The 25761-nt window shown below is 36.2% G+C and overlaps 2 protein-coding genes across 5 annotated transcripts; both read left to right on the top strand.

Moving 5' to 3' along the window:
* Window positions 1-2850: 2850 nt before the first annotated feature.
* LOC135645120 (pre-mRNA-processing factor 39-1-like) lies at window positions 2851-17350 on the top strand. Of its 4 annotated transcripts, none has more exons than XM_065163207.1 (15): window positions 2851-3029; window positions 3875-4339; window positions 4498-4604; window positions 6465-6694; window positions 7298-7465; window positions 7899-8259; window positions 8751-8894; window positions 10004-10156; window positions 10234-10350; window positions 10792-10872; window positions 10960-11109; window positions 13867-14157; window positions 14634-14744; window positions 16750-16896; window positions 17002-17350. In XM_065163207.1, exons 2-14 carry the CDS (start codon window positions 3901-3903, stop codon window positions 16858-16860), a joined length of 2463 nt encoding a protein of 820 aa, XP_065019279.1. In that variant the 5' UTR covers window positions 2851-3029; window positions 3875-3900; the 3' UTR covers window positions 16861-16896; window positions 17002-17350. The 4 variants fall into 4 exon arrangements, with proteins under 4 accessions (XP_065019279.1, XP_065019282.1, XP_065019281.1 ...); XM_065163210.1 differs by having other exon boundaries at window positions 2857-3029; window positions 14634-14738; XM_065163209.1 differs by having other exon boundaries at window positions 2857-3029; window positions 4501-4604.
* Window positions 17351-18952: 1602 nt separating this feature from the next.
* On the top strand, window positions 18953-25576 carry LOC103993151 (RPM1 interacting protein 13). The gene is made up of 3 exons (XM_009413110.3): window positions 18953-19397; window positions 24011-24097; window positions 24244-25576. The coding sequence occupies exons 1-3, from the start codon at window positions 19083-19085 to the stop codon at window positions 25171-25173; spliced, it is 1332 nt and encodes a 443-aa protein (XP_009411385.2). The 5' UTR covers window positions 18953-19082; the 3' UTR covers window positions 25174-25576.
* The last annotated feature ends 185 nt before the right edge of the window (window positions 25577-25761 follow it).

The following is a 25761-nucleotide window of genomic DNA, read 5'->3' on the forward strand; positions in this document are numbered from 1 at the left end:
GCTGTCATGTTGATTTTTTTTTTTTCCATTTATGTAATAATAGTCAAATCGTATATTTAAAAAAAATCAAATTTAGAGATATCTGATTATCCGATTTAGAAAATGATTGTGATTTTTTTTTAGAATATTTGAAATATTATATCGAGAAAATGTTCGACAAACATCAATCGTTGCTTAAATGAACAAAAAGGATTTAATAAATGCACATGATGTCTAGTCTTATAAAAGTATATTAAGATGAGTAATTTGGGTGATTGATAAGTGGCATATCTTTTTCATGGTAACGGACTTAGGCCTTTAATAATATGGTGGAGAGCCATAGGGATTAATTTATGTTTTTAAGAATCGAATGCATAATTATGAATCTAATTATATGATTTATTTATTGAGGATTGATATTCATTTTGCTTCGCAGTCAAAAGTGTCAATCTTATTGCTCGATTGATAGTCACTTATTACTAAAATATTGGTCAACCCGCAAGCCATGCCAATATGCATGAATGCTTTGACTTTAATAATAAGATTTAAATATTAAATTTTATCATCACCACTTGCTATTTATAAAAAAAGAATCTAAATTTTTAATATGAGCAATTAATGAATTTATAAGTGTTTAATGGGATTGAAATACTTTAATTGAACCCAAATAACATATTTTAGATGACTCGATCTTAGCTTGTTTAAATCTATTTTTTTGGTTGTATGATTATACTATTTATTAATTTGATAGAGTATTAATTATAGATTATCCATTATAGTTAGGTTTCTTTAATATTCCGATCTCTATTCTTAATTAAGATCCTTATAGTTATGAAAGTGAAATATTTAACTCTATTTTATTGTTAGTTTTATTGATAAAAAATATAATATGTGATAGTATATACATGAATGACACATATACGATAGGCAAAGAGATAATTTCAATGATGGTGATGGACAATGACATCATGGGTGACAGTTATGGTGATGATCGACGAGAACGATGCAATGGTCAACTTCGTCGACGTTGATATGAACATTGACGAGGAAGAGGTAGAGTGGTGAGGCATTTGTGTTAGTGTCGGATGATGAATAAGAGGGAGGTGATGCATTTACGTCGCATCGCACTGCTCTACCTTCTCTTTCTCCTCCAATATTGCTCTGCATCTGCATCGGTGTTAGAGGAGCAAGATAAGGCAGGTAAAACATTTACGTTGGTGTCACATCACTCTGTCTCTTCTTTCTCCTCCAGCATTGCTCTGTATTTGTGTTGGTATCGGAGGAGAAAGAAAAGGCAAGTGAGGTAAAGCAAAGTGGTATCAGAAGAGGAAAAGGAGGCAATTGAGGTATTTATGTTGCATCACTCTGCTTCACTTGCCTCTTCTTCCTCCTCTCTTCTCATCGTCGGCGACCCAAATGCCTCACCTACCTCCTCTTCCTCCTCTAGCATTGATATAGATGCATAGTGGCATCAGAGGAAGAAGAGGAGGCAAAGCACTGTGACACCGATGTAAATACCTCATCACTCTGCCTCCCTCTTCTTTCTCGTCATCGATGTTATGATTAACATCGACAATATAGACCATTATATCGTTATAGTCAACCACCATTACAATAATCACCCACAGCGTTATCATCCGTTATCACTATTGAAATTATCTTTTTGCTCGTACTTTTTATGTCATTCATATATGTGTTGTATCTTTTATCGATAAAACTGATGACATTATAATAAATAAGATTAAATATTTTATTTTAATAATTATAACAATTTCAAACAATAATACTAAACAAATCTAACCACGTTAGCCAATCTATAATTAGTCGTGTATTACATCTTGGCTACTTTAAAATATTCGAAAGCATCGATCTTACTCTAAGGTTTAATTGTCATTCGCGTATACGTGTTGCGCATACATCTGTTAGCATAGTTTTTGTCATCGTTCGAAGGTGATGGTTAATTTGGTTTGCTTTTCCAAATCCTCACGTGTTTGGAATTTGTGTGTAACTCACCTTATTGCGAGATTCGACCGGGGGGAGTTCAAACAAGACTGCTCATTTCAAGTGTCACGTGACTCGTATCGGGCTGGATCCTTCTAAAGCATTCCATGTCTGGAGAAGCCACTATTATGTACACTGTCATTATGGAAACATACTTAATGGTCATATAAAATATTTAATTTTAATATCCATTTTTTTCCTTTCAGTTCGACTGTGACCAATAGCTAAGTTGGTGTCTACTTTCAACCTCACGAGTTGGTTTTTCAAATTAGTTATTAGTTTATTTTTTTTTCCGTGCATAACCTCGATTTATCATTTCAGCATGTATTGATTCATTCCTATTCTGTTCCAAGCAAAGATATCCACATACAATTAAATTGAGTTGAATCCTAGCAACGATCAATCGATTCCATATAACCTAATTAAGTTTTAACGGTCCGATCGAAGACCCCTTTTGGAATTGAAATATATATATATATATCTTCAGATTAACATGTTTTATGCAACAACCATGGATGAATACATACATATTAACGCATTTTATTTTCTTTTATCTTTCCGATCGTCATGAACCAAACTAGGATAATTGTACGATGAACATTATTATATAGACCAACAATGTTAACCCGATCACATATATCAATTTAGTATTAATACAGGTACAATTAATTGGATCTAGTTTGTTGTAATCCAATCCGACCCGATCCGTTGTTCATTGGGCTGCATACGCCGCGATAAATCTTGACCGTGCGTTCAGGTTGGGTTCAAGCAGCAATTTATCACTAGGCACGTGCGATGCGCGTGCGGATCTGTTCGTTAGTGACGCGTGCACATGTCTATATATACGGAAGCCCTAATGCGGCAAGCCTTGTGATCCATCGCGATTGGCTTCTCACCGATTACTGGTCTGCACTGCTTCTGCCCCCGCTCGCGCGCTCGGCTGCGCTGTTGTCTCGTTGTCGCCGCTGCAGCTGCCGTGTCGCCGCTGCTGCTGCGCCTCTGTGTCTCGCCGTGACATCGAACTCCTCAAACCCTAGTTTCTTTTGCAGGTACTACCTCTCTCGACAAATGTCTTCGCTAGGCTAGGGTTAGGGTTCTGTCGTCTGGATATGTTCCAGTTGTTGCGAATGTCTTGGTTCGCCCTATTTATGTTGTAGGTTTAAGATTTATATCGAAAGGCTCTGGCTTCATTTATCACTTTTTCTTTGTTTTGGGTTAAATCTGTGATTCTTTTAAGTTATCATCGTGCAATCCTTAGAAGTTAGGAAAAATTGTCAGGATTTACATAATACTTGGATGTATGGCATAAAGAATCCATCGTCTTTGCAAGATCATTGTCGGTGTTACCTATATTTGGCTTTAACTCTTCGCGATCATCTTATTTCTCTTAATTGCGCTCATGTGCACCAATTCCCTTGTGTGTGGAAACACCGCAAACGAGTAACAAATGGATGCTGCTAGGTTTTCGCTTTATATCTCACCTTATATGTAGTCTTGGTTTCTTGGCTTGTTGCTTTTCGTTTGAAGGATTGTAAGCCGGTAAAATTTGATTCTAATATAGCTACGATATTGTATTTTTTGCTAAGTAAAACAGGACATCTGATATTTTGCCAAAGTATAGTCATTATTGGTGCATCTTGAACGACTTTTTTTGTGTTAAAACGTGTGATGCCATTATTTTTTTTGTTTCCATTAAGATGGATTGTATATCTAATTTTAGTCTTGATGCATTACTTAATTTTCCTAGAATCTGTCTTTGATCTGCATTATTTTTCTATAGTAGTGATGGATTAAGTCAATTTATTGTCCCTTTTCTGTTTACATTCTCCAACATCTAATACCGAGTATTTGTCGTGCACTTTGCATTCATGTGTCACTGACTTGTCTTTGATAGCTACATAGGCTAGCTGGCAGTGTAGGATGGAAGGCAGTCAACCCTTACTCTATCAAGCATCCGTTGTCACTGAATATACTTCTTCAGATCATGTTCCTGCTGAGAACATGGCAACCAATTCCGACAGTGTTATGAGTGATGGCAACCTTGTTCATTCTGTATCATCTGGTGCTACAGCTCATTCTTCACTAGATGGTTCTGGTACTGATGATGGGAATACCTACTCTCATGATTTAAATCCAGTTTCACAAGAAGCTACAACTGGTGTGGTATATGAACCCAATGCTAGTGCTGCAACAGTTGGTCATGAAAATATGGCTGGTATCTCGACACAGGTGGTTGGGTATGATACTGCTAATGGAAGTATTAGTGAAATGGCAAATTACCAATCTACTGGAGCTATGGAGAACGGAAGCGTGCCTACTGACACCAGTGGAGCCATTGTTCAGCAAGCATATGAGGATGGTACTGAGCCTTTCTACATTTTGATGATTAAATTTTCATTTTCTTGAATGTACTTTGTAGATTTTTGTTGTTGTTGCACTGGTGTCCTTTTTGATTAACTTTTCTATCTTGTTGCATCTAGTGTAAAATTTAACTTATTATACCTTTTCCTGTTACAGCAGTGTATTCCGCTGAGGAAGATAGGTTGTGGAATATGGTTAGAGCAAATTGCTTAGACTTCAATTCTTGGACAGCACTTATTGAGGAAACGGAGAAAGTCGCTGAAGTATGTGGTTCTTCTGTTATCTGAAAATTCTTCTGTTGTTAAATATGCACTTGACTGGAGCTAGTTCATTTAGTATTTCTTGGACTCATTTTAGATAAGTGATGTCTATAATTTGTTAGTTACTGCAATAAAACATGTAGCCATATACTCATTCTTAATTGGATAACCAATAAAACAGTGTTCCCATGGTACAAACAGCAACAGATAAAACATGTAGCAGGAACTAATAGTCCTTTGTTGAGAATCATAAATAGCCAACGTAACATTATAATTATGCTGAGATTCTCTAATTTATGGACCTAAATAGGGCAACTGAGTGGGAAGCTAAGATTCAGACTGATAAGATAGAGCCACATGTTGAATCTGTAAATGTGGTTGTTATTTGTGTCAATGACTACTAGCTCTTCTAGTATTGAATCTTTTTGAATTTTAAGCTTATTTTGAGGTTGTGTTGCCTCATGGATTTTTTCACAAATTAATATTAGTTTTATTGGAAATTTGAATTTTGTTTGTACAGTTCACAGCTAATATTGCACTTAAATGAGAGGGCATTTGATGTAGAATTGGATATCATCTGGATTAGTTGAAGAGTGTTTGTGGCCTATGTTTATGGTGAAGGTTGGGTGTGTCTAGCGACTTTAAGAAAGGTTATTGCTTTATCTTAGTTTTGCATCAGTTTTTGAGTGGAAAGTTGATTTTTCTTGACCATGGTACTCATATTTATGTATTCTCCTAATGGTCTGATTTATCTAATTTCTTCTTCCTTTTCTCTCTTTATGCACCTCTTGAGCTCTAAGGTTTTGATATATTAGGAATAATATGTTATATAACTTATCGTTGACTGTGCTATCTTTCAAGTTGTCATTTTATTGCTTCTGGTAATAGCTTTGATTGGTTTTGTAAGTTAACCTCTTATTTGCTCTTGTAGCCCCAGAAAAGTAAGAGATTGTACTAAGAGTCATTTTGTTGGATGGAAATTGATTGCACTATTATTCTTTTTTTTCCTATTCTTTACCTGGTCCTTTTTGTGAAAGTTAATTGATTTTAAAATTTTTCATATTATGGTGATTGCTTTTGGACTTTGGACATGCTGATACGGAAGACCAAAGACCTATTTGCTTGCCTTTCAAATTTGCATGTGTATTTTCCTTGCATTTGCAGTGCACGATAATTACTAGTCTCTTTTTTCAGATGTGGGTTGAAAGGTAATGTACAATTATGTTCGAAATTTATTTCTTGTTGTCTAGAGGAAAAGAAAAAAATTAAAATCCATAGAGGTAGTGTCAAAAATAAGCCATTTATTGGAACTAATTGGGATCCCTTTATGGATTATTCCCTCCATTGGGCTTTAAGTGCCTTTGACATGTTTTTTAGGATAATGAGGTTAATGCATGGCAGATTCAAGGGCCACCAAAATCATTCTTATTATTTTTATACCAACCTCTCTTTGATCTCTATTTAAGGTAGTTCAGTTAATTCCTCTCTTTTGTGTTCTAATGTAACATATACTGTATTCAATTTTGGTCCTACTTAATCTAAAGTCATTCTCTAAATTTCTCTTGATGACTCTAATTTTAGATCTTCTCAATCCTTCTCTTATTAATACAATATTACTTGAGTTTTAGGACAACATGCTTTACTGACTTCCATTTTTACAACACATTATAATCTCATAGACAGGTCTGCGATCAGAATTTCAGTAAATGAGTCACCCACTATTAACTTATTTATGGAGACCTAGTTCCATAGAGAACATACTGCACTTGTTCTATGTCAATTCAATGTAATCATATTGGATGAGATATATGCCTTACAGTTTTCATTTTAACTGATATGGCTATTCTTACATGTTATTTGCAGAACAACATTGTCAAAATTCGGAAAGTATATGATGCATTCTTGGCTGAATTTCCTCTATGTTATGGCTACTGGAAGAAATATGCAGATCATGAGGGACGTTTGGACAGTGTTGACAAGGTTGTGGAGGTTTATGAACGGGCTGTTCTTGCAGTGACCTACTCAGTAGAAATTTGGTTGCATTATGCAGTTTTTGCAATTTCAACATATGAAGATCCGGATATTATACGAAGGTAACTGTCATAAGATTTGTTTGCTATAGAAATATTCAGTAATAATCTTTTGTTGTTTTTGGTTTTTAGTGAGTGTAGCTGTATCCTCTAACCTTATTCTGCATGCATGAACAATCTTGCCTTGGAGGGAAGGTTTGCTGAAGGATGCACCATAGAAATGCTTTCTATTGTGCTAGCTCTTTGTTTGAGTTTGACCACTTGAGATATATATTTTTTAAACTATATTCTTGCTTCTTAATTTTCATTCTGTTCCTACCCTTCTTTTTTTTTAAAAGGTTCATATAGTAGATAGGGTAGTTCATGAATTACTGCTACGTAAACCTTCATTTTTGAGGCTATCATGGGTGCAACATTAGTCAAAATTGCTGCTCTGAAGATGACACTCAGTTATGGGCTAAGATGACCGCTACACTTTCCTCCATGCCCAGGATGGTATACGGTTGTTTCTGGAAGGTAAATGCAATGCATTTGTGCCAATTTCCAGAGTCTCATCTCTGCATTACCCCTTCCAAAAAGAGAGTTCTTTTCCTTTTCAACTATATGGTTCAGAACCACTAGTTTTGGATACTGATTCAAGCACTAACCTCTCTGCTTGTCTTTTAGGCTGTTTGAGCGAGGATTGGCATATGTTGGGACAGATTATCAGTCATACCAGCTGTGGGATGAATACATCAGATATGAAGAATCACATCAGGCCTGGAGTAATCTAGCCATGATATATACAAGGATTCTGGAAAATCCCATTCAGCAATTAGATCGCTATTTTAACTGGTAATTTTTGGTGACTTTTTGTTTGGTTTTTTTGGTTAGGATGCCTATGACCCTATAGTGCTGTACTGTAAGAGTTTTGTCCAACGTGAACTTGCTTGCATTGTTGTAGACTTGTAGTGCTTATCTCTATACTGTCAATATAGACTGGAAAAGTTGACACTACAAGATCATATGCTTCATCATCATGATCAATCTCATATCGGTCAAATGAGTATCATCTCTTAATTTTATATTGTATGTTTATTTAACACTTGTAACACATGGCGTTTGTGTATCATGACATTGACTGTACAGTGGTATGTTATGTTGATAGATCTTTAGGGAATCAGGTTTTGAAGGACCTAGTGATGCCATCCATGCTATTAATTTATTATTATGATATTGCTCTGATGTGGCCTTCTAAATTTGTGAATTGTTGAAACTTTACATTCAGCTTTAAGGAGTTGGCAGCCAGTCGGCCTTTATCAGAGATACGAACTGCAGAGGAAGCTGCTGTGGTGGCTTCCACTTTGGAGACTGGTGGACATGCTCTTGAGGATGAAGTTCGTGATGATGGGGTAGAACAATCTTCTAAACCCGTAAGTGCAGGTTTAACAGAAGCAGAGGAGTTGGAGAAGTATATTGCAATTAGGGAAGAGATGTATAAGAAAGCTAAAGAGTTCGATTCTAAGATCATTGGTTTTGAAACAGCTATTAGAAGGCCATACTTCCATGTCAGGCCTCTTGATGATGTAGAGCTTGAAAACTGGCACAACTATCTTGACTTTATTGAGAGAGGGGATGATTTCAACAAGGTACATAGTTAATTTTGTTTCTTTTATCTGATCTATTGCTTCAAAGTTTTTTATTCTTCCAGTTCTTTTTGGAATGACTATGAACTTACAGTTCAGTCATATTGGCTGCATTGTATGCTTTATTGGCTACTATGTTCGATGAAGCTACCTTTTAAAAATGGGGTATTGAACTGAGGATAAAGCGTGGCATGTTGTTTGGTTTCTATGAGGCTAAGTACTTTGAACTCTTATTTGTCAGTTGACATTCTGGGTTCATCTAGTGTTGCATAAATATCTGTTTTTGAAATTTGAATCTCATATATGCAGGTCTTTGCTATTTGCTTACCCCCTAACCATCTATCTGTCAGGCAAGGTTGGTCCCTCTTTCAAGAGGGGCCTCCCTGATCAGCTAATGGAGTACTTCTTCTCTTTGTTGTGATCATGCTTTCTTTCTTGAATGTTGAAATAAGGTTCTCCTTTCTTGTTCATATCTTACATATATGCTATTTCAGGTTGTTAAGTTGTATGAAAGATGTCTGATTGCTTGTGCCAACTATCCGGAGTTTTGGACCCGTTATGTCCTATGCATGGAAGCAAGTGGAAGCATGGAGCTTGCAAATAATGCCCTTGCTCGGGCAACACAAGTCTTTGTAAAGGTAGACCTCTGCTTGAATATATATATATATATATATATATATATATATGTATGTATGTATTTGTCAGTAATCTTGCTACATTCTATGCGTCTGTTTTATGGATATATTTGCATTTGTTCTGTGGATCATATGTTTTTCATCAACTGGTTTTTGTTTGATTTACAAAATGCATTTTACTCCAGTTTCTTAACGACCAGTACATTCTGTTGTGGACTTTAACATACCTGCATGCAAACTTCTGCTATATATATATATATTTGTCACTAATCTTGCTACATTCTATGCGTCTGTTTTATGGATCTATTTGCATTTGTTCTGTGGATCATATGTTTTTCATCAACTGGTTTTTGTTTGATTTACAAAATGCATTTTACTCCAGTTTCTTAACGGCCAGTACATTCTGTTGTGGACTTTAACATACCTGCATGCAAACTTCTGCTGACATGATTTGTAAAAATATCTTAATAGCTAACATCTGTCATGGATTTGCTGTTGTACATAAAGTCTTCATTTTAAGACTTCATATTTGATCTTTATGCTCCTTGCTCTATATCAAGATTGGGAATCTTTTAAACATGGAATGTTGTGTTAAATTAATTAAGTGTATAATTTGTCTTGTATGTCTGTTTTTTTTGTATTGAAACACTTTATTTCTATTTTTTTGAATATGTTGAATTGCACAAAATTTGCATTATCTGCATCTTCTTAATTAAGGCAGCAATAGTATACAGTGTTGTTATGTCTCAGAACTGATCAACATGATATTAAATTTGAAAGTCTCAACTTGATAAATGGCATACTTTTTTTGACAAAGAAGATATATGAACAACCACTTCTCGAGTCATAATTATAATGTTTCTATGTTTAATATACAATTTCTTTTTTTAAAGGTAAAAGCTCTTCTTGTGCAACTTTCTTTATGTGAATATGTTTGCTGGAAATAAAAGCCTTTTTTGGTCAGAAGTTCTAAGTTTCTAACATCTTAAACTGTTCACTGTAGGATGAACTAATATGTTAATTTTCTCTTTAAGGTGAAGATGTTGTGTTGTTATGTTTGTAAATTTGTTCTGTATCTCAATTTAATTGACTACATTAATTTCTTTTGACAGAAACAACCCGAGATTCATCTATTTGCTGCCAGGTTCAAGGAATTAAGTGGAGATATCGTGGGGGCTCGTACACAGTATCAGATTCTTTACTCTGAAGTCTCTCCTGGTCTGTTGGAAGCCTTTGTGAGACATGCAAACATGGAATACCGGCTGGTATTTATTGATCCAGATTGAAGTTTCTACTTTTCGAACCTTGTCCCAATTTTAACTGAATTTCTGATGGTATACAGGGTGAAAAAGAAGCTGCCTTTTCTGTTTATGAGACAGCTATCAGCACTGAACAGGGAAAGGAGCAGTCCCAACTGTTGCCGTTGTTGCTTGTTCAATACTCACGTTTTCTCTATTTGGTAAGCTGTTCATTCTCAGATTACAAGTTTCTCAAAAAAACTTGAGTTTATAGGGAGAAGCAAGTATTGGATTCTCTATAATATATTTAAGGGCATAACCTATGACGAAAGAATCATGAGTAAAGCTTTTGGGCTTCAATATCGTGCAGCATGAGTTTATCATTTTTTTTGGCTAAACTTTGTATTTTAGTGCTTTGAAAAAGTGGGCATTATACAGTTCATTCTTAATGGATGATTGTGCACTTTTTATATGATAATCAACTGATGTGCAATTGATCATTGTTCATCCATCATAGGTAGCATTTGGAATTTAAATAATGAAAGCTATCTGTACTCTGTAGTGTAAAGTTGTTTTTGGCAAGAACCATTTAAAAATTGTCCTTTTCATTAACTAAACATCTATAAAATACTAATTGTCAAGTTTATGTGTCTTCTATTTAGGTTGTTGGTGATGCAGACAAAGCAAGGGAGGTGTTATCTGGACATCTTGAGAATATGCAACTATCAAGACCAGTTCTTGAGGTTTATTTGTTAGATTTTGATTTGGTTGCATATTGTAAACTTGTTTCTCAGAGTTGTGTGGTAATGTTGTTCCTGGTGTCTGTGCAGGCTGTTATCCACCTAGAGTCGATACAGCCATTACCCAAACGTGTTGATTATTTGGATTCACTGGTTGAGAAATTTATTACCCCGAACCCTGAGAATCCTAACTTTGCTAGCACCATTGATAGAGAAGAGATTTCTTGCATACTCTTGGAGGTAATAGTTTTATATCAACACAATTAGATTTTGCATTTGACCAAGGAGTAGTTTACCTGCGCTAGACTGAGTTTTATTGTTATGGAACATTTCGGTTGACATGTTCGTACGAGTTTATTTGTTTATGTGATTGATCTGCATCTGATAATGCTAATTCCTAGTGGCTATTTATTACTTTGTTTTACTTGGTGGTGGTTTCCTGCTCATATTGCACATGATTTAGTTCTATATCTTGGAAGAATGCTATACATTCCTTTGTCATATTAGGTAATGGGTAATTCTGAATCTTCTTATTGTCAATCTTTAGTAGACCATATTCTAATTTTTTGTTGCCAGACTTGGATTGGATTGATCAATATCACACACATGTACAATTGTACATGGTGGCTGAAACTAAAAAGTATGTACAAAATAGAATATCAGGTATCTAGATGATGCTCACACATTTCCACTTATTTGTTTTAATAATTAGATGGTGGTGCTTTACTCGGTTGAGGTGGCCCATATTTTGAGTTGGTACAAGTTCCAAATGTTGGCCAACGAAGTCTTGCTGTATTTGGGATTCAACAGAACACAACAGTTCGGTCCTGGATTTTATTTGGAATTAAACAACGCGGCTTGCATTTTTTGGATCTATGTATTATGAGCAAGGCTGTAAATGATCCATGTAACTCTGAAAGATTTACCTAATTATTCTCCTGATGGAATATTTTTGGCCCAAATATCATTTTGTATAACCTTAGTAACTTGAGTTAGTAGAATGTCAGGAATTGATTGCTTTTTGCTATATGAACACTACCTTTATGAGGCCTAAATATGCATTTTACATAATCAATAATTTCATCTTTTTACTAGTGTTAGATTATGTGGTTCTTGAGAATATTCGTGGCCAATACTTTCTGGTGCTTGGTTTTGATGTAGTGACATACGTTTGTTTCAGCTGAATACATATTGGCTCGATGATTTGAAATGCCTTTGATTTGAGGAATATTTGGAGATCTTAACAAAATTACAAGTTTGACTTCTTGATTGTCTATGAATAGGCTACTTTGAGGGATTAAATTTCCACTTGTGGTCCATACACTGCTCAACCACTAGTTTTTACATACCTCTCTCATTATATTATGTTACTTGGTTTTACGGAATCAAGGGACAGTAAACAGTTTGAGTAGCATGAAAGTAATTTGCTGGGATATTCTTTTATTCACTTTCCTGACTGATTTTTTTGGGCCAAGATTTTTCTGTCACATGGCACATCATGGTTAGAAATTTATGTTGTGCATATTTGGAGAATGTCGATTTTTAAAACTTTATACTAATTCTATAAGAAAAATGCTAATACTTTTAAATATGGTTGTATTTGTTGTGAATTTAGTACTTTAAAAGCACGATCAAGTGGTTGCTAGTTTCTTATATTATAGCAATGTAGTAGTAACATGGTAAAATAGAAATACTAACTAGTGTGGTTCGATTTAGTTTTTAATTTGTACCATCTTTTTGAAACACATGCAAATGTTCCTATGTGGCATGAAATTTATGGTGCATTTAGGTTGTTTTTTGGGTACTTACATGTTACATCTATTCATATTTTCATGCTTTGATGGATTTACTACTTGCAGCGAACCATTATGGGTATGGTAACATCCTCATCAAAAAATGGGCATCAATCCAAAATTTTCTTATACTACCATTTTACATGATCTGTATTATTAAAAGCCTACACTATTTTAATAATTTTGGTGTTTAATTTATTTTTGGAGGCTTTGGATGAGAAAATAATTTACATTAAGAGAAGATGTCAGATTCTTAAACAAGAATGATCCAGCCCCAAATTTCATATGGCTGTCCTATAATATTCAGGAGTGATGAGGCATGGGCAATCAATTCATGTTCATTTACCTTAGTCCGTACATATTTTATTAGCATGATTTATCATGTTCAATTGTGTACAGCTGATGTTAACTTATTTTTGCTGAAGCCTGAGTAGTAAAGAGAGCTAGCACATGGGTATGGTTGATTACAAATAGAAAGTTGTGTTTTGAACTTCTGATTATCTAAGGGTTTTTATTTACTGCTTTTTGGATGAATCAAAATAGACCGACTATTTGTATATTTCCTAGTTTTGGTGCTTCTAATGCATTTGTGATATTGTTAATTGCTTGTGTGGATGGCTACTCAGGAAGTTGTATGTGTTTATCTTGTTACAATTCACACATGGAATTTAAACTCCATTGACCGACGATTCTTTACCTGCACATTCATATATTTTGATAGTCCAGTTTCTTTTGTCTTTCATCTGGAGGCTATTGTGTTTTGGTGTAATTGTATATGTGCGTTTATGATTCTGGAGTTGCTAAATGGGAATAGGAAAATTGACATTTTGCCGAACACAAACCATTCTGAGAAAAACAGGGTTAAACATGCCATCTGTAGTATATGGTCAGCTTTATGGTTAGACATATTGCTGTTGTTAAATATACTTATAATTAGGCCACTATTTTTGGGCGCAACTTGGTGGACTCGTGTGATATAGCTCTTGCAAGATGATGGATATCCCATCATAGTTCTTATTATTACAGACAGCTCATATGCAGAGAGTTCTGCATCTTGATGACAAGATCACATTTTCTTTTCTTCATTTCATGTTTCCGTCCTTGTCAATCTGTTGCATATAAATTGACTTTTGTACATATAGTCAAATATACAAGTGTTTTAGTTTGTTTTAGAACATTCCTTATATGAACTTTTCTTTATCAGTTTTTGGATCACTTTGGAGATGCACAGTCGATAAAAAAGGCCGACAACCGGCATGCTCTGCTTTTTCAACGTCAGAAGAGCATGCTTGTATCAAAAAAGCGTTATGCTGAAGATTTTCTTTCTTCAGACAAAGCTAAAATGGCTAAGAACTTCTCAGAACCAGGTCAGTCAGTGATGGGAGCCTATCCAAATGCTCAGAGCCAGTGGCCAGCTGGTTATGGACAAAAGGCTCCAGTATGGCCGACGACAACCCAACCACAGGTTCAATGGAATCCTGGATATGCATCTCAGGTATGTTACATCAGCTTTATCTGGTTTCTTAAGTCAGGTGCACTGTTCTTAGTGCCTGCACTTTTAAGTATTATGGGTCGTGCAGCTATGGCATCTCTCTAGTCTTTCCAGCCTTTGAATTTCTGACTCTTGTGCTTTCTGGAAGTCGAGGCTGCATAAGTGCTTTTTGGTATTTTTACAATTTGTGACCATAACATGCCTCCTGAATTTGATAATGGCACCCGAAAGCCTCAAGTAAATTTACTGAAAATGATAATTCACCAATTTTTTGTTTGTTCTTCTCGATCATGTTTGTATACATGGATCATGAGCTGTTAATCTTCAATCTTGTTATCCCAGGATATTTCTAATTGTTAACTTCCGAAGTTCCTTCTTACAGAAGCTTTGATGTGCTTTGATTTATTGGTTATGTTGTGTTATTTAGTGTTCGTTGCTCCTATATGTTTATGTGGTTTCACAATACTCAAAATTTTCAGGCTGGATATGCTGCATATGGAGGTTATAGTAATTATGGTCAGCCACAAGTTGCCACATCAGCTCCTCAGGGCACTGCTTATGGTGCTTATCCTCCTACGTACCAGGTAGAGGTACTTGGTTCTTCCAGTTTTATCGAGAATGGCTGTCAGATATTTTTTATTTCTTAAACATTTATATCTAATCTTTATGTGCCTATGATTGGTGGAAATGGAACCAATATTCTTGGATGAACTTGTACATTTGTTTATTTATTCGTAAATTTTGAAATTTGGAGGAGGTATATCTTGGATTCTTGGAAAAATTTAGCTTCCACTCTTTTTCGCAGTGAAATAAAAGGCTTCCCATCCCTCATTTTATCTGGAATTTTGGTTAATTTTCCACAAAATATGAGCTGCATCTGATCCTTTGCAGCTCTCCAGGGTGATATTTTTACAACACCCTGAGCATCAAATATTATTTTTCCATGGGAAAAAAAACCTCCGCATACCTTTGTAATCGTTCACCTTGTGATCAAGCAGAATCTCATTTCTGTAACTGGACTAGACATTTTACAATTCTACAGAATGCCTACATTTTTCGGATGATATGTATCCCATCAATCCTTTCATCTTCTCAAGCAAGAAGTTTAAACTCTAGTGGCATGTTATTGGTGCTTCTTCATTTAATGTGGAAATATTTTTAAGGGTGTGCAACCTTTTATGCTTATAGGCATTTACTTGCATGAACCATTAGGCAGTGCCTCTATATGACACTTGTGTTTGTGTCATGTCTATTTCAGGTCTGTGTAGTCATCAAAACTTGGCATGTCCTTTCTAACATGTTAGGTGTTACGAATCATATCACGACTTTTATGACACTTCAAAATGCTTGTGGTGTTTGTGTCATGTCTATTTCAGGTCTGTGTAGTCATCAAAACTTGGCATGTCCTGTCTAACACGTTAGGTGTTACGAAGCATATCAGGACTTCTTTATACAACTGTGCTTATTTATGTTAAATTGCTTTACATTTTGCACGCATATTTATGTTAAGCTATGTCGACGATACGCTTGTATTTTTTGGACTTCCGACTTTTTCTACGTTTTGTATGTATATGAAGTATTTTTTTGATCGTTTGATAATTATATGAATTGTTGCTGTGCTTCTATATATTATACTTGGTGTGAGGCTTTTTGTGGGGCTTAATTGGTCTGATGAGTTTGTTTTATTTGGGATCGGCATTGGTATTTGTCATCGAGCTTCGAAAGATTGGTCTGATCTGTCAAATATAAAAATTCAAATATGGAATTAAGGATATTGAAAAAAGAAAAGTGAAACCTGGAAGAAAACTAAATTTTACTTTGAAGAACCTCCTTTCTCATCCTGTTTTACTTCTCTCTCTCTCTCTCTCTCTCTCTCTCTCACACACACACACACACACACACACACATTGGTGCCAAGTGGCCTCCACTTTATGGTTGCCTCTTCATGGCAGATATAGAAGTATTCTCTGGCATTGTCATAACTCACAGGCATTCAGGGGGACCAAAATTTGAAGCACTTAGCAAGGGTGCGTGTAGAAGAGCCTTGTGTTGTGATATAGAGGTCGAAGTGCCAAACACCCTGAAGGCCATGATTGTACATATCAGCCCAACCAGATTTGTTAATGGGATCATGCTGGATTAATTTATCGTAGCGGATTTCTCAAGGATTAGCTTATGTATTTAACTGCAACTGTTGGTGGGTGTATCCTTAACCTGATTTGATATACAAGTGCCTCGTGTTGTGATCATGTTGGATTAATTTATAATAGTTGATTTCTTCAGTATTAGCTGACTGTTCGTTGGTTTATCCTCAACCTGATTTTCTAGGTTCTTGGATCTTTGTGCTAGATTATTGTTGCTATTTTTGTGCTTGTTTATTAATAAAAGATTCTTTATTCCTTCTTATCAATAACCATTCAGGTCTTTTAAGCTGTCTGTGAAGCTCAGACGTTTTTTCTGCTAAATAGAAACAACAGAATCTTTGACTTTAATTAGGATCCAAACTATATAGAGATTAATTTCACGCATGACACTGCTTGCTTGTTTTTTTCCATTGAGTACATGTCTTAATATGATTGTTGATTGTTGTTGAAGGCATATCCGCAACCAAGTTATGCCCAGCCCACAGCAGCACCAGTAGCACCAGCATTCCCTTCACAACCAGCACCTGCTCCTCAGCAGTATTATGGAAGTTACTATAGCTGATCTTTGTAGACAACCAATGCTTCTTGGATAAGCCAGGTTAGTCCTGTTTCCTTTTCTTGGCTGTCATCATCTCAGGTTCCTGAGTTTCATTTTGTTTCTTTCAAGTGATATGCTAATGCCATGACAAATATTTGATGGCAGGAAGGCTGCGCAAAATCCCGAAGAGTTGATCCGACTCTCATGCCGACTCTTTGCAAGCTACATTCAGTTTTGAATTCAGCCTGCTTGTGGGTCCTCCAATCTTGGAGATCCTTACGGAAGCACTTAAGGGTAGGTAAGGTTATAGTAGGACTGCACTTAGGGGAGGCACTGATCGTATCTCCTGGAACATATTGCTAGATATTGCTCTTTTATGTTAGGTTTGTCAGAGCGGGATTAGTGGGACTGTGATCCTTAATGGAGTGTGTATTCTGAATAGTCTGTGCTTCAGTTTGTTGAACATTGTGATCATACCAGCTAATTACAAAGCTTCCTTCGTTGAGATACTAAATCAGAGAATATTCTGTCAAAAATGTATTGCATCAGAAAATATTTTGGTGTTTATGCATGATCTGGATGTATGGAGCCCCATACAAGTTTGGATCATAAGTGGATTTGCTCCAAGTCTTTATTATATCTGTTAGCTGCCTAGATTTTGTGGGATTCAACGAAGGGTAATATATCTACTGCTATTAATAACGTTTGTCTCATTGCGAAGAAAAGTTAAAAGGTGTCGGAGGTCGGCGCTCAGAATGTTGTAACTTTTAAGCGCATTTTAATATACTGTGGGGAGAGTAGATCGATATAGAAAGAAGAATTCAGATAATCAAATGAAGTGCAGCCTGAGAAAATTAGGAACACAGGATTTATAAACCTTTTTAAGTTGAATCAAACTTGAAACATTAATTCCTTTATACATCATTGCATGTAACATCAAGTTCAAAAATTTTAAAATAAAAAAATAAACAAAAATTGTTTTGTTTTATATACCATAAATTCAAGTATTTCCTCACAATTAACCCTTTTGTCAAAATCCAAAACAATGTAAATATTTATAAAATAATTAAAATTATTTTAAAAAATCTTTTCCTAATTGAATATCTCGTTCTACAGTAGAATATTCGGGTTAATTATATATTACCCCACCTTCAAGACATCTCGATCTTTAGATTTAAAAATTTATACATTTAAAAATTTATATTAAAATCTTTATACATATGAAAAACAATTTATATATTTAAAAATTTATATTGAAATCCTTATACTTATGAAAGTAAAACATCTAGCTTCATATATCATAACACTATCGGTTTTATCGATAAAAATATGAAAATAAATAATAAAAAAATAATTTTAATGTTTCCATTGATGATGGTGGGCGGTGTCGATGGTGGCAAACGATGGGGCTGTTGTAGTGAGGGACGCTTTGCATTCGTATCGACATCGACACATTTGCCTAGTGGCCCTCGACATCTGTATTAGTACTGATGCAGATGCAGAGCGGTGCCACTCTACATCTGTATCAGCGACCCTTTCGTTGCTCGGCAACTACGTCGACGCTGAGGAGATGCAAAGTGGCATAATGGTTGCTTGAGTGGCTGTTATGAATGAGGAGAGTGATGGTAAGAGGTGAAGGCCACTTGACAACTGCATCGGCGTTGACACAGATGTAGAGCGACCCTCACCTCTCGTTGTCGCTCTTCTCATCCACAATAGCCACCAAAGCGATCCTTTCACTACTTTGCATATGCGTTGACGTTGATATAGTTGTCGAGCGACGAAAGAGTCACCAATATAAGTAACATCGTTCTACATTTGCATCGACATCGATGCAAATATAGAGCAGCAAAAGGATCGCTTGACAATTGCATCGTCAATGCAGATGTAGAGCGATGCTCACATCTTGTCGCTTCTCTCCTTATCTATAACAGTCACTTGTAACCCTATTGTCCATCACCATCGATGTCGCATGTCATCACCAATGAAAATATTGAAATTATTTTTTTTATTTTATATTGATAAAATCGATAATATTATGATAAATAGTTTTATTTTTTATACCTATAAAAACTTTTCCCTGTGTAATTGTCCCATAATAATCAACCCAGGTTTCGATAGACGGAATTTGATCTCGCAAGAATGGCCTTTTGGCACTGAGGTGCATCATACCCTCGGTCGTAGTTTCAAGCGACTCCAGCAAACCCTCCTCCTCGCGGATTCGAGTTGTCGTATCGTCGGAATTCATGGCTCCCGATATTGTCGATATTAGTTCCGATGAGGATGAGTTTGATGGCCTCTCCTTACCTCGCGCGAACGGGCGGCGACAGGAGGAATCTGATGATGTCGTGGTCGTAGAAGAGTTCTCGGCCCCTGCCGTGAAGAGGCGGAAGCAGAATTCGGGCTCGTTTGGGCCGGAGAAGGGCGGAGCCTCTGACGACGATGACGACTGCTTGGTGTTGGATTCCGACCCGGATAAGCTGGTGTCGGTAGTTGATGGTAAGGGCAGCGTGGGTGGGGACGGGGGAGATGACTTGCTCATCGTTGCCGAGAAGGGGCAGGTGGGGATCGTTCTATCTTTCTTTGATGTTGTTCGTGCTTTAATGTATTCTACGCGTAGGGTTTGTGTTTCGTGCCTGTTTTTGATGTCTTGCCTTTTAACCTATCACAATAAACAGCTTAAAATTTCGAAAGAAAATTTTTGTGGCTATTGAACTTTTTTTAATGTTGCTTAGAAGCTTGCTTGCCTTCTTGTTTATGGTTTAGGGCAAACGATTCTCCATTAGGTTTAGCACCAGTGCTTTGTGCATTATGAACCAAGCTGCTAGAAGTTTGCTCCCTCCTGCCTAGCTTCACTGAACTTGACAACTTGGGAGCCCTGAGAACCTACTCAAAGCTTACTGAAATAGCTTCGCCCATTCCAATCTTGGCTTCTCAATGACTGCACTATAAATGACACACCTCCTCTCTTGGTTTTCTTTGCATTGGATTAGCCTGAATGAACTGATGAAAGCAATGCGCCTTGCACTTTGAGAAGAGTCTTATGTCCGGTTTGTGTTTCTGGTCTTTATAGTTACTAGAAGTAATTTGCATGTGCCATGTATCATGGCTGGGTTGCATGATGCATTTACGATCAGGATGTCCATTGGAAGAAATACATATGGAGCTTGAAAAATGAATCCTACAGTATGTGGACTTAATTATAAAATATACAAATGTTCTTTAATTTTAGACTTGATCTTTTGCGATGATCATAAATCCTCTAAGCATTTGTCCTATATTCTTGTTGAGTTTATCTTGTTAACTAAAAACGTGCTGGACCAGGATGGAGCACTTGATGCTATTGCCCTCAAAAGGTCCTGGTAGCATATGAAGTGTTCTTTTAGTTTTTTTTAATGATATCACTGTTTTCTTTCCTTTCAATGCAGACTTCACTTATTTTGTCTCTCATATTCTGTTACTACATCTATGTGCGCATCCATCACATGCACAGAAAATGTTCTTACAATGTTGGTGTTTATAACAACAATATTTTATATTGTCTTGCGTAATCGTGATAGGATGCTGCCATTCGTACAAAAATATGGGAAAGTTAATGCCTTATACCCTATCTGTGCAATATTTTACCGTAAATCTACACGATGCTAAACATTTGGAATGCCTTCCTAGTGGCTTCTGTTTTTTGTTTTCACAGCAGGCCAAATATTGAATACTTCCACTGGAATATTCACAGCAGGACAATGTAGTCATTAGTCACCTGCTCATAATATGGGGAAGGAGTGGACTCTAGGGGGATGGAAAATCATTCACCTGTTCATAAATTTTTCCTTCCCAATCATTTCCAGTTGTCCATCCTGTCCTAATTCCTTCTGTTGTAACTGGAATCTGTCTATCAGAAATACAGAAAAGATGGTTCTATTGCCAAATTGCTTGAAGCTTATGCCATTGCCAGTTTTGAGGAGGGTGATGGAGGACGAGGAGGAGAAGAAGAAGAAGACGTACCAGGTAACGGCCCATGATGAGCGATAGGCAAGCGCCAAGCGGCAGGTGAGGGGTGGTGCGGCGAGTGGCTCCTGAGGAGTTATGACACATGAGAATGGATTTCTGGCCCAAACACAGGGTTAAAAAAAAATTAAAAAAAAAACTGAATTGGGCCTCTCAAGGTAGCGGTTTGTGTCTCGGTACATGTCCGGACAGGACCACTCAAAAAGGGGCAGTCCTTGTCTTAGTTCATGCCCGATCTGGTAAATACCGATCAATATGAACTAGTCCAGGCAGTTTTGAATTTCTTGTAATGTACTGCTCATATGCTTTAGTTGCTAAACTTACGGTTTCTGACTGTTGATGGAAGGCATTTGTCCAAATCATATGCAAGTATAGGGATGAATTCTTTTATGGAAAGGGCATATTCTTCAACTTAGCTTCAAGGCAACACATTCCACCTATATATAGCCATTTATTCATTAAGATTAGCTTCTTCTCTAAACTACTTTCTAACTGAATGTTCATTTCTAAATACATTGTGATGAATTTCAATTCAACACTGACTGCTAACATGTTCAAGCAGTTTATTACCTTTGTGTTCCCCATGTTTGTTCTTTTGATGCTTGACAGGTTTAAGAAAAAAAATCTAAAAAAACAATCTAATAAGTAGCTTACCAAGCAGTTTAAAACTTGTGGTTTTCCTTTAATTCATTGTAGTTCATTCATCATAACTTTCTAATTTTATATACTGCACTCCCATGATGGCATATCCATAAGTGGTTTCCGTTTATTCAACAAGAGGCTGCAAAACTATATATTTTTATTCTTGAAATGGACTCGGATAACCATGGCTATTTGTTGCTATCATGACCATGTTGTGAATTTACCTGAAAACTAGACCACAATTTTTCTAGTCTTGAAGGTAAATTTCGAGATGAACAGGCCAAAGATCTGAATAAAGTTGCGATCCTGTAGTCCATCGTATAGAACCAATATCCACTAAAAATAATAATGATACTTTTTATTTGTAGAGTTAGATACAAGGCCTCCTTTTAGAACCTTAATGGGAAAAGGGGAGCGCATTTCTGTTGACAACAATTAAAAAATGTGACAAAGGAGGCCATAAATACAGACGTTACTTGGGTGTTTCCTTTGGCCTGCCTTGAAAAGTGGTGTAGACATAATTCCTTCCACCTAATTACCTTCTTCATTTTCTGTTGCTTTAGCTTCTAAATCCTCAAACATAGCATAGATTCTATGTTGTAGTCATTCGGTTCTCAGGTTCCTTTGTCTTCTCTTTTTTGATTGATGTTGCCTTATTATTCAATTACATTTATTTCTTCTAAAATGAAGAAGTTACTTTACTGGGAATTCTTCTCTTCAATAGGGATGCATGCTTCTTCTTTTGGCTTTGACCTCTTTCTATGACATAGTAACCAACTAACTATTGCTTTAAATGAAATGTATTAATTGCTTTTGACCCTCTTTGCAATTATATAAAGTCAAGAGAATTACAACGGTTATAGAATGTAGGCTTGAATTGTGTCACTTGCTTTTTTTTGCTTTTTCTACTTGCATAAGTGAGAGAATAGAGTATGCCATGGCTGCAATGTATTTAGTTGACAGCATTTACAAAATACCTATTTACTGTAAGCCTCTAGCCATCTTTATTTTTTCTGCTGCTTCAGCTTTAGTTGTGAATTATTATGTAGGCACAGCTTTTTTTCCTTCCTCAGATATTTCAATGTTGCTTTTTGATTGTCTTGATTTTGTATTTTGTGCTCCGGATGGGGTAAGTGATAAACAAGTAGATCACCTCACTACGTGAGAAGGAATAATTGTGAATATTTTCTTGAAGTCTTAGCCGCACTAGATCTGAGCATTGGTATTGTGGTATTGTAAAATGGTTACAATTTCAGTTACTATATCGTTACAATTTGCCAATATCTCTAAACCAAAGTTGTTTACGGGCTCAAGGCACATTGGGGTACCAGATTTTGTACGTTTGTATGAAGATTTTGTTTACTTGAGAATTTATATGTTGGAACAGTTCAGCTAAAATATGAGACCCACAGAAATAGGCAAACTTAACCTTAAGTTTATACGAAGAGTTTGCGTTTTTTTTTTTTAAAGTGATTACAGCCTTTTCTTTGGGTTATTAATTTTTCTTCACAAATAAAACTCGTTACATTTTATTTATCTTGTATGATGTCATGTCATGCATATTTAACTTGTCTGCTTTAAACTAGCAAGAATAAACATCCACCAGTTATTCTATGAAATCTATTCAAAAAGATCATTTAGCCTTTTTAGATTTGTTTCTATTTAATTTCAAGTTACATGCAATTACACATGCAACAAATAATGTGAAATCTACATTTACATGCAATGAAATGATGGTTATATTTAATTATTTCTTTTATAGTTGATGTAAAAGGGCGTCTGATTTTTTCTTACTAGCTCTTTGGTTCATTAACATCATGGAAGCAGAGAGCAAAGTAGAAAAAACAGCTCATTTTGCTAAGTTTGTATGTTTGTTTTCAAGGAACAGTTGAGAAAATAAGTTTCAATCAACCAAGTCTTGATGCATGGTTGTTTCAACTTTATTTGATTGACACAAGCAAATATACTGAAGTAGACTGAATAATATATGCAGCAACTAACTCTCTAAAATGTATTATTTACATACAAAAAATGACTGGGAAATTTGGTAGCACAAATTCGCTGCTGTCTGCTGCACATTCTTACAAGTTAATTTTACGATATCCATACATAACATGTGGAAAATAGCATGTTGACTGTTTTATTGAGAGTGTATTGAAATGGAGCCTTTTGAAAATGTATCATGCACAGACCAGAAAAACTTGGTCGCAGATGCGTGTGCAATGAAACTTGGAACCTCAGACAACTCAAATGAGATTGGCATCCTTTATCCTTGTGATTCATATTATAGATTGTGAGCTGATCTTTCAGGATCAAAACTTGCTGTGTTAAATTATTGAATATTTGAAGAATATTTTTGGAGCTTATTTTCTAAATGCTTATGTTGAGATGTGCAGCTTCTTCACTGTTTAATCACCAAAAGAGACATACTATATTATTCTTAAAATTTTTTACATGCAGTGGCATCTTTACCTTTGTTAGTGAGCATCTGATTATCTTTTGAACCATTTGTATATCTTTATTGCAGTTGGCTTGCCGGGATTACCCACATCCACGACATCTATGTGGCAATTTTCCTTTTAACTCATCACCACATGAAGAGTATTGTGACTTGGTGAGTCCACTGTCTTGAGGTTATATTCTGATTTGTTGAAAGTTTGTGCCCATGCTTTATCTGTTAAAAGATTTGATTTTCTTTGGCAATTTGTTCTCTTATGCTTTAATGCATGCAAATGGTTGATGCTGGCTTACTCAATGCAGTGCCATTGCTATGTCTGTGATTCTCCAGCCCCTTGCTATTACTGGGGCAATGGTAATTCAAGTTCCAACCATTGCCATTCTACTGATAAAGAAGGAAGGTGGAAATCAATGAGACAGTCTTTCAAACAGAAAAACATGGTAGCTACGCAACCACAGAAAGTTACATATGACTCTCCTTTTAATATCCCACCTTTTCGAGATCCAGTACCACCATTCCATCATTATCCAAGTCCTCTATTGGTTCCCCATTCCAGACCTAATTTGCTCCGGCCTTGTTCTGCCACTAGCATCTCAAACTCAAATGCAATCAACCAGAGGCACCAAGATCAACCTACCATTCTCTCTTATACCCGGAGACTTGGCCAGCAGCCAACCAAATCCTGCTCACTTAAGTCTAATGTACAGATAGAGAGCTGTGTTGCTGGTTCATTAACTACTCAACTTGTGTATTCTCGTACAAGATATAAAAGGGTTGGGACGATGCGAGATGGATTTGCTAGCCAGACTAACCGATCTCACAACATTGCTTCGACTAAGAATAATATTCCCAGTGCTGTGTCAGAGAACTCTACTTATGCAACGATGACATCATGGAGACCTCGGAGCCCTCGAGTAGGACAACAGAGATCTCAAGACCTGTCGGGAACATCACCAGGTTCCTCAGCTGATCAGATGCAAGCAACTGTATCATCTCAATTTTCGAAGCCAACAAACCAGAGTTGTGTGTGCCCTCCGTTGACAGCAGCAGATGTTAGCCAGAAAAGTTGGCAGGATCTCCTGGCAAGTGTGGCATCTGAACTAGGAGTTGCTGTATGTAGTGACACTGACATCATTAATGTTCAACAGCCGCTTATGGTTCCATCTCTATCACTACCTCATGATAAGCCATTTTCTGAAACCAATGCAAGTCAAGATACTCAATCGGACTAATCTTAGTTTATTATATTTGACTGCATAGATGGTCGAATGACACAATGGCTCAGATTTTAGAACATAGTCCAGGAGAAGTCCCTCGCCTTTCAACATTCTGGACATCCAACTCTGTGGTGTTCGGAAGCAACAAAATTTCAGGAGAGATGTCTGGATAGCCTGTCAATCAGCTATACCAGATCTGCTATATGATTTTGGTGTCTCAGGGAGCGAAGATGTGGTGGCACAGGTATAGGGTGCTTGAGCAGCTCTCAACTTGGTTAAATTTCAACTCTGTCCTCCAGTGCACTTTGTCTGTGCAATATTCTGATGATGTACTTGGTCTTTTAGCGGCTGCAATGTCTCCTCTGTATAATTTAACAGAGATTGAGTTTTATCTATATTTTCAGTTTCTATGAGACTATCCATACATCTAGTTGATTTAATGAAGTTAGAGAATTCATGCTTGGGCAATGGTACATAATTCTGCAGTATCCAAGTTAAGATGTGGATGTCAGTTTCCAAGTAATAGTGCCATAAGTTGTGCAGCAAATTTTTATCTGTATGCTTTTATTTATGAATCTTACAAGCCTTCTTGCTTTATTTATT

This window comes from Musa acuminata, chromosome BXJ3-8 (genome assembly GCF_036884655.1).
Source record: "Musa acuminata AAA Group cultivar baxijiao chromosome BXJ3-8, Cavendish_Baxijiao_AAA, whole genome shotgun sequence".
In the NCBI taxonomy this organism is placed as follows: Eukaryota; Viridiplantae; Streptophyta; class Magnoliopsida; order Zingiberales; family Musaceae; genus Musa; species Musa acuminata.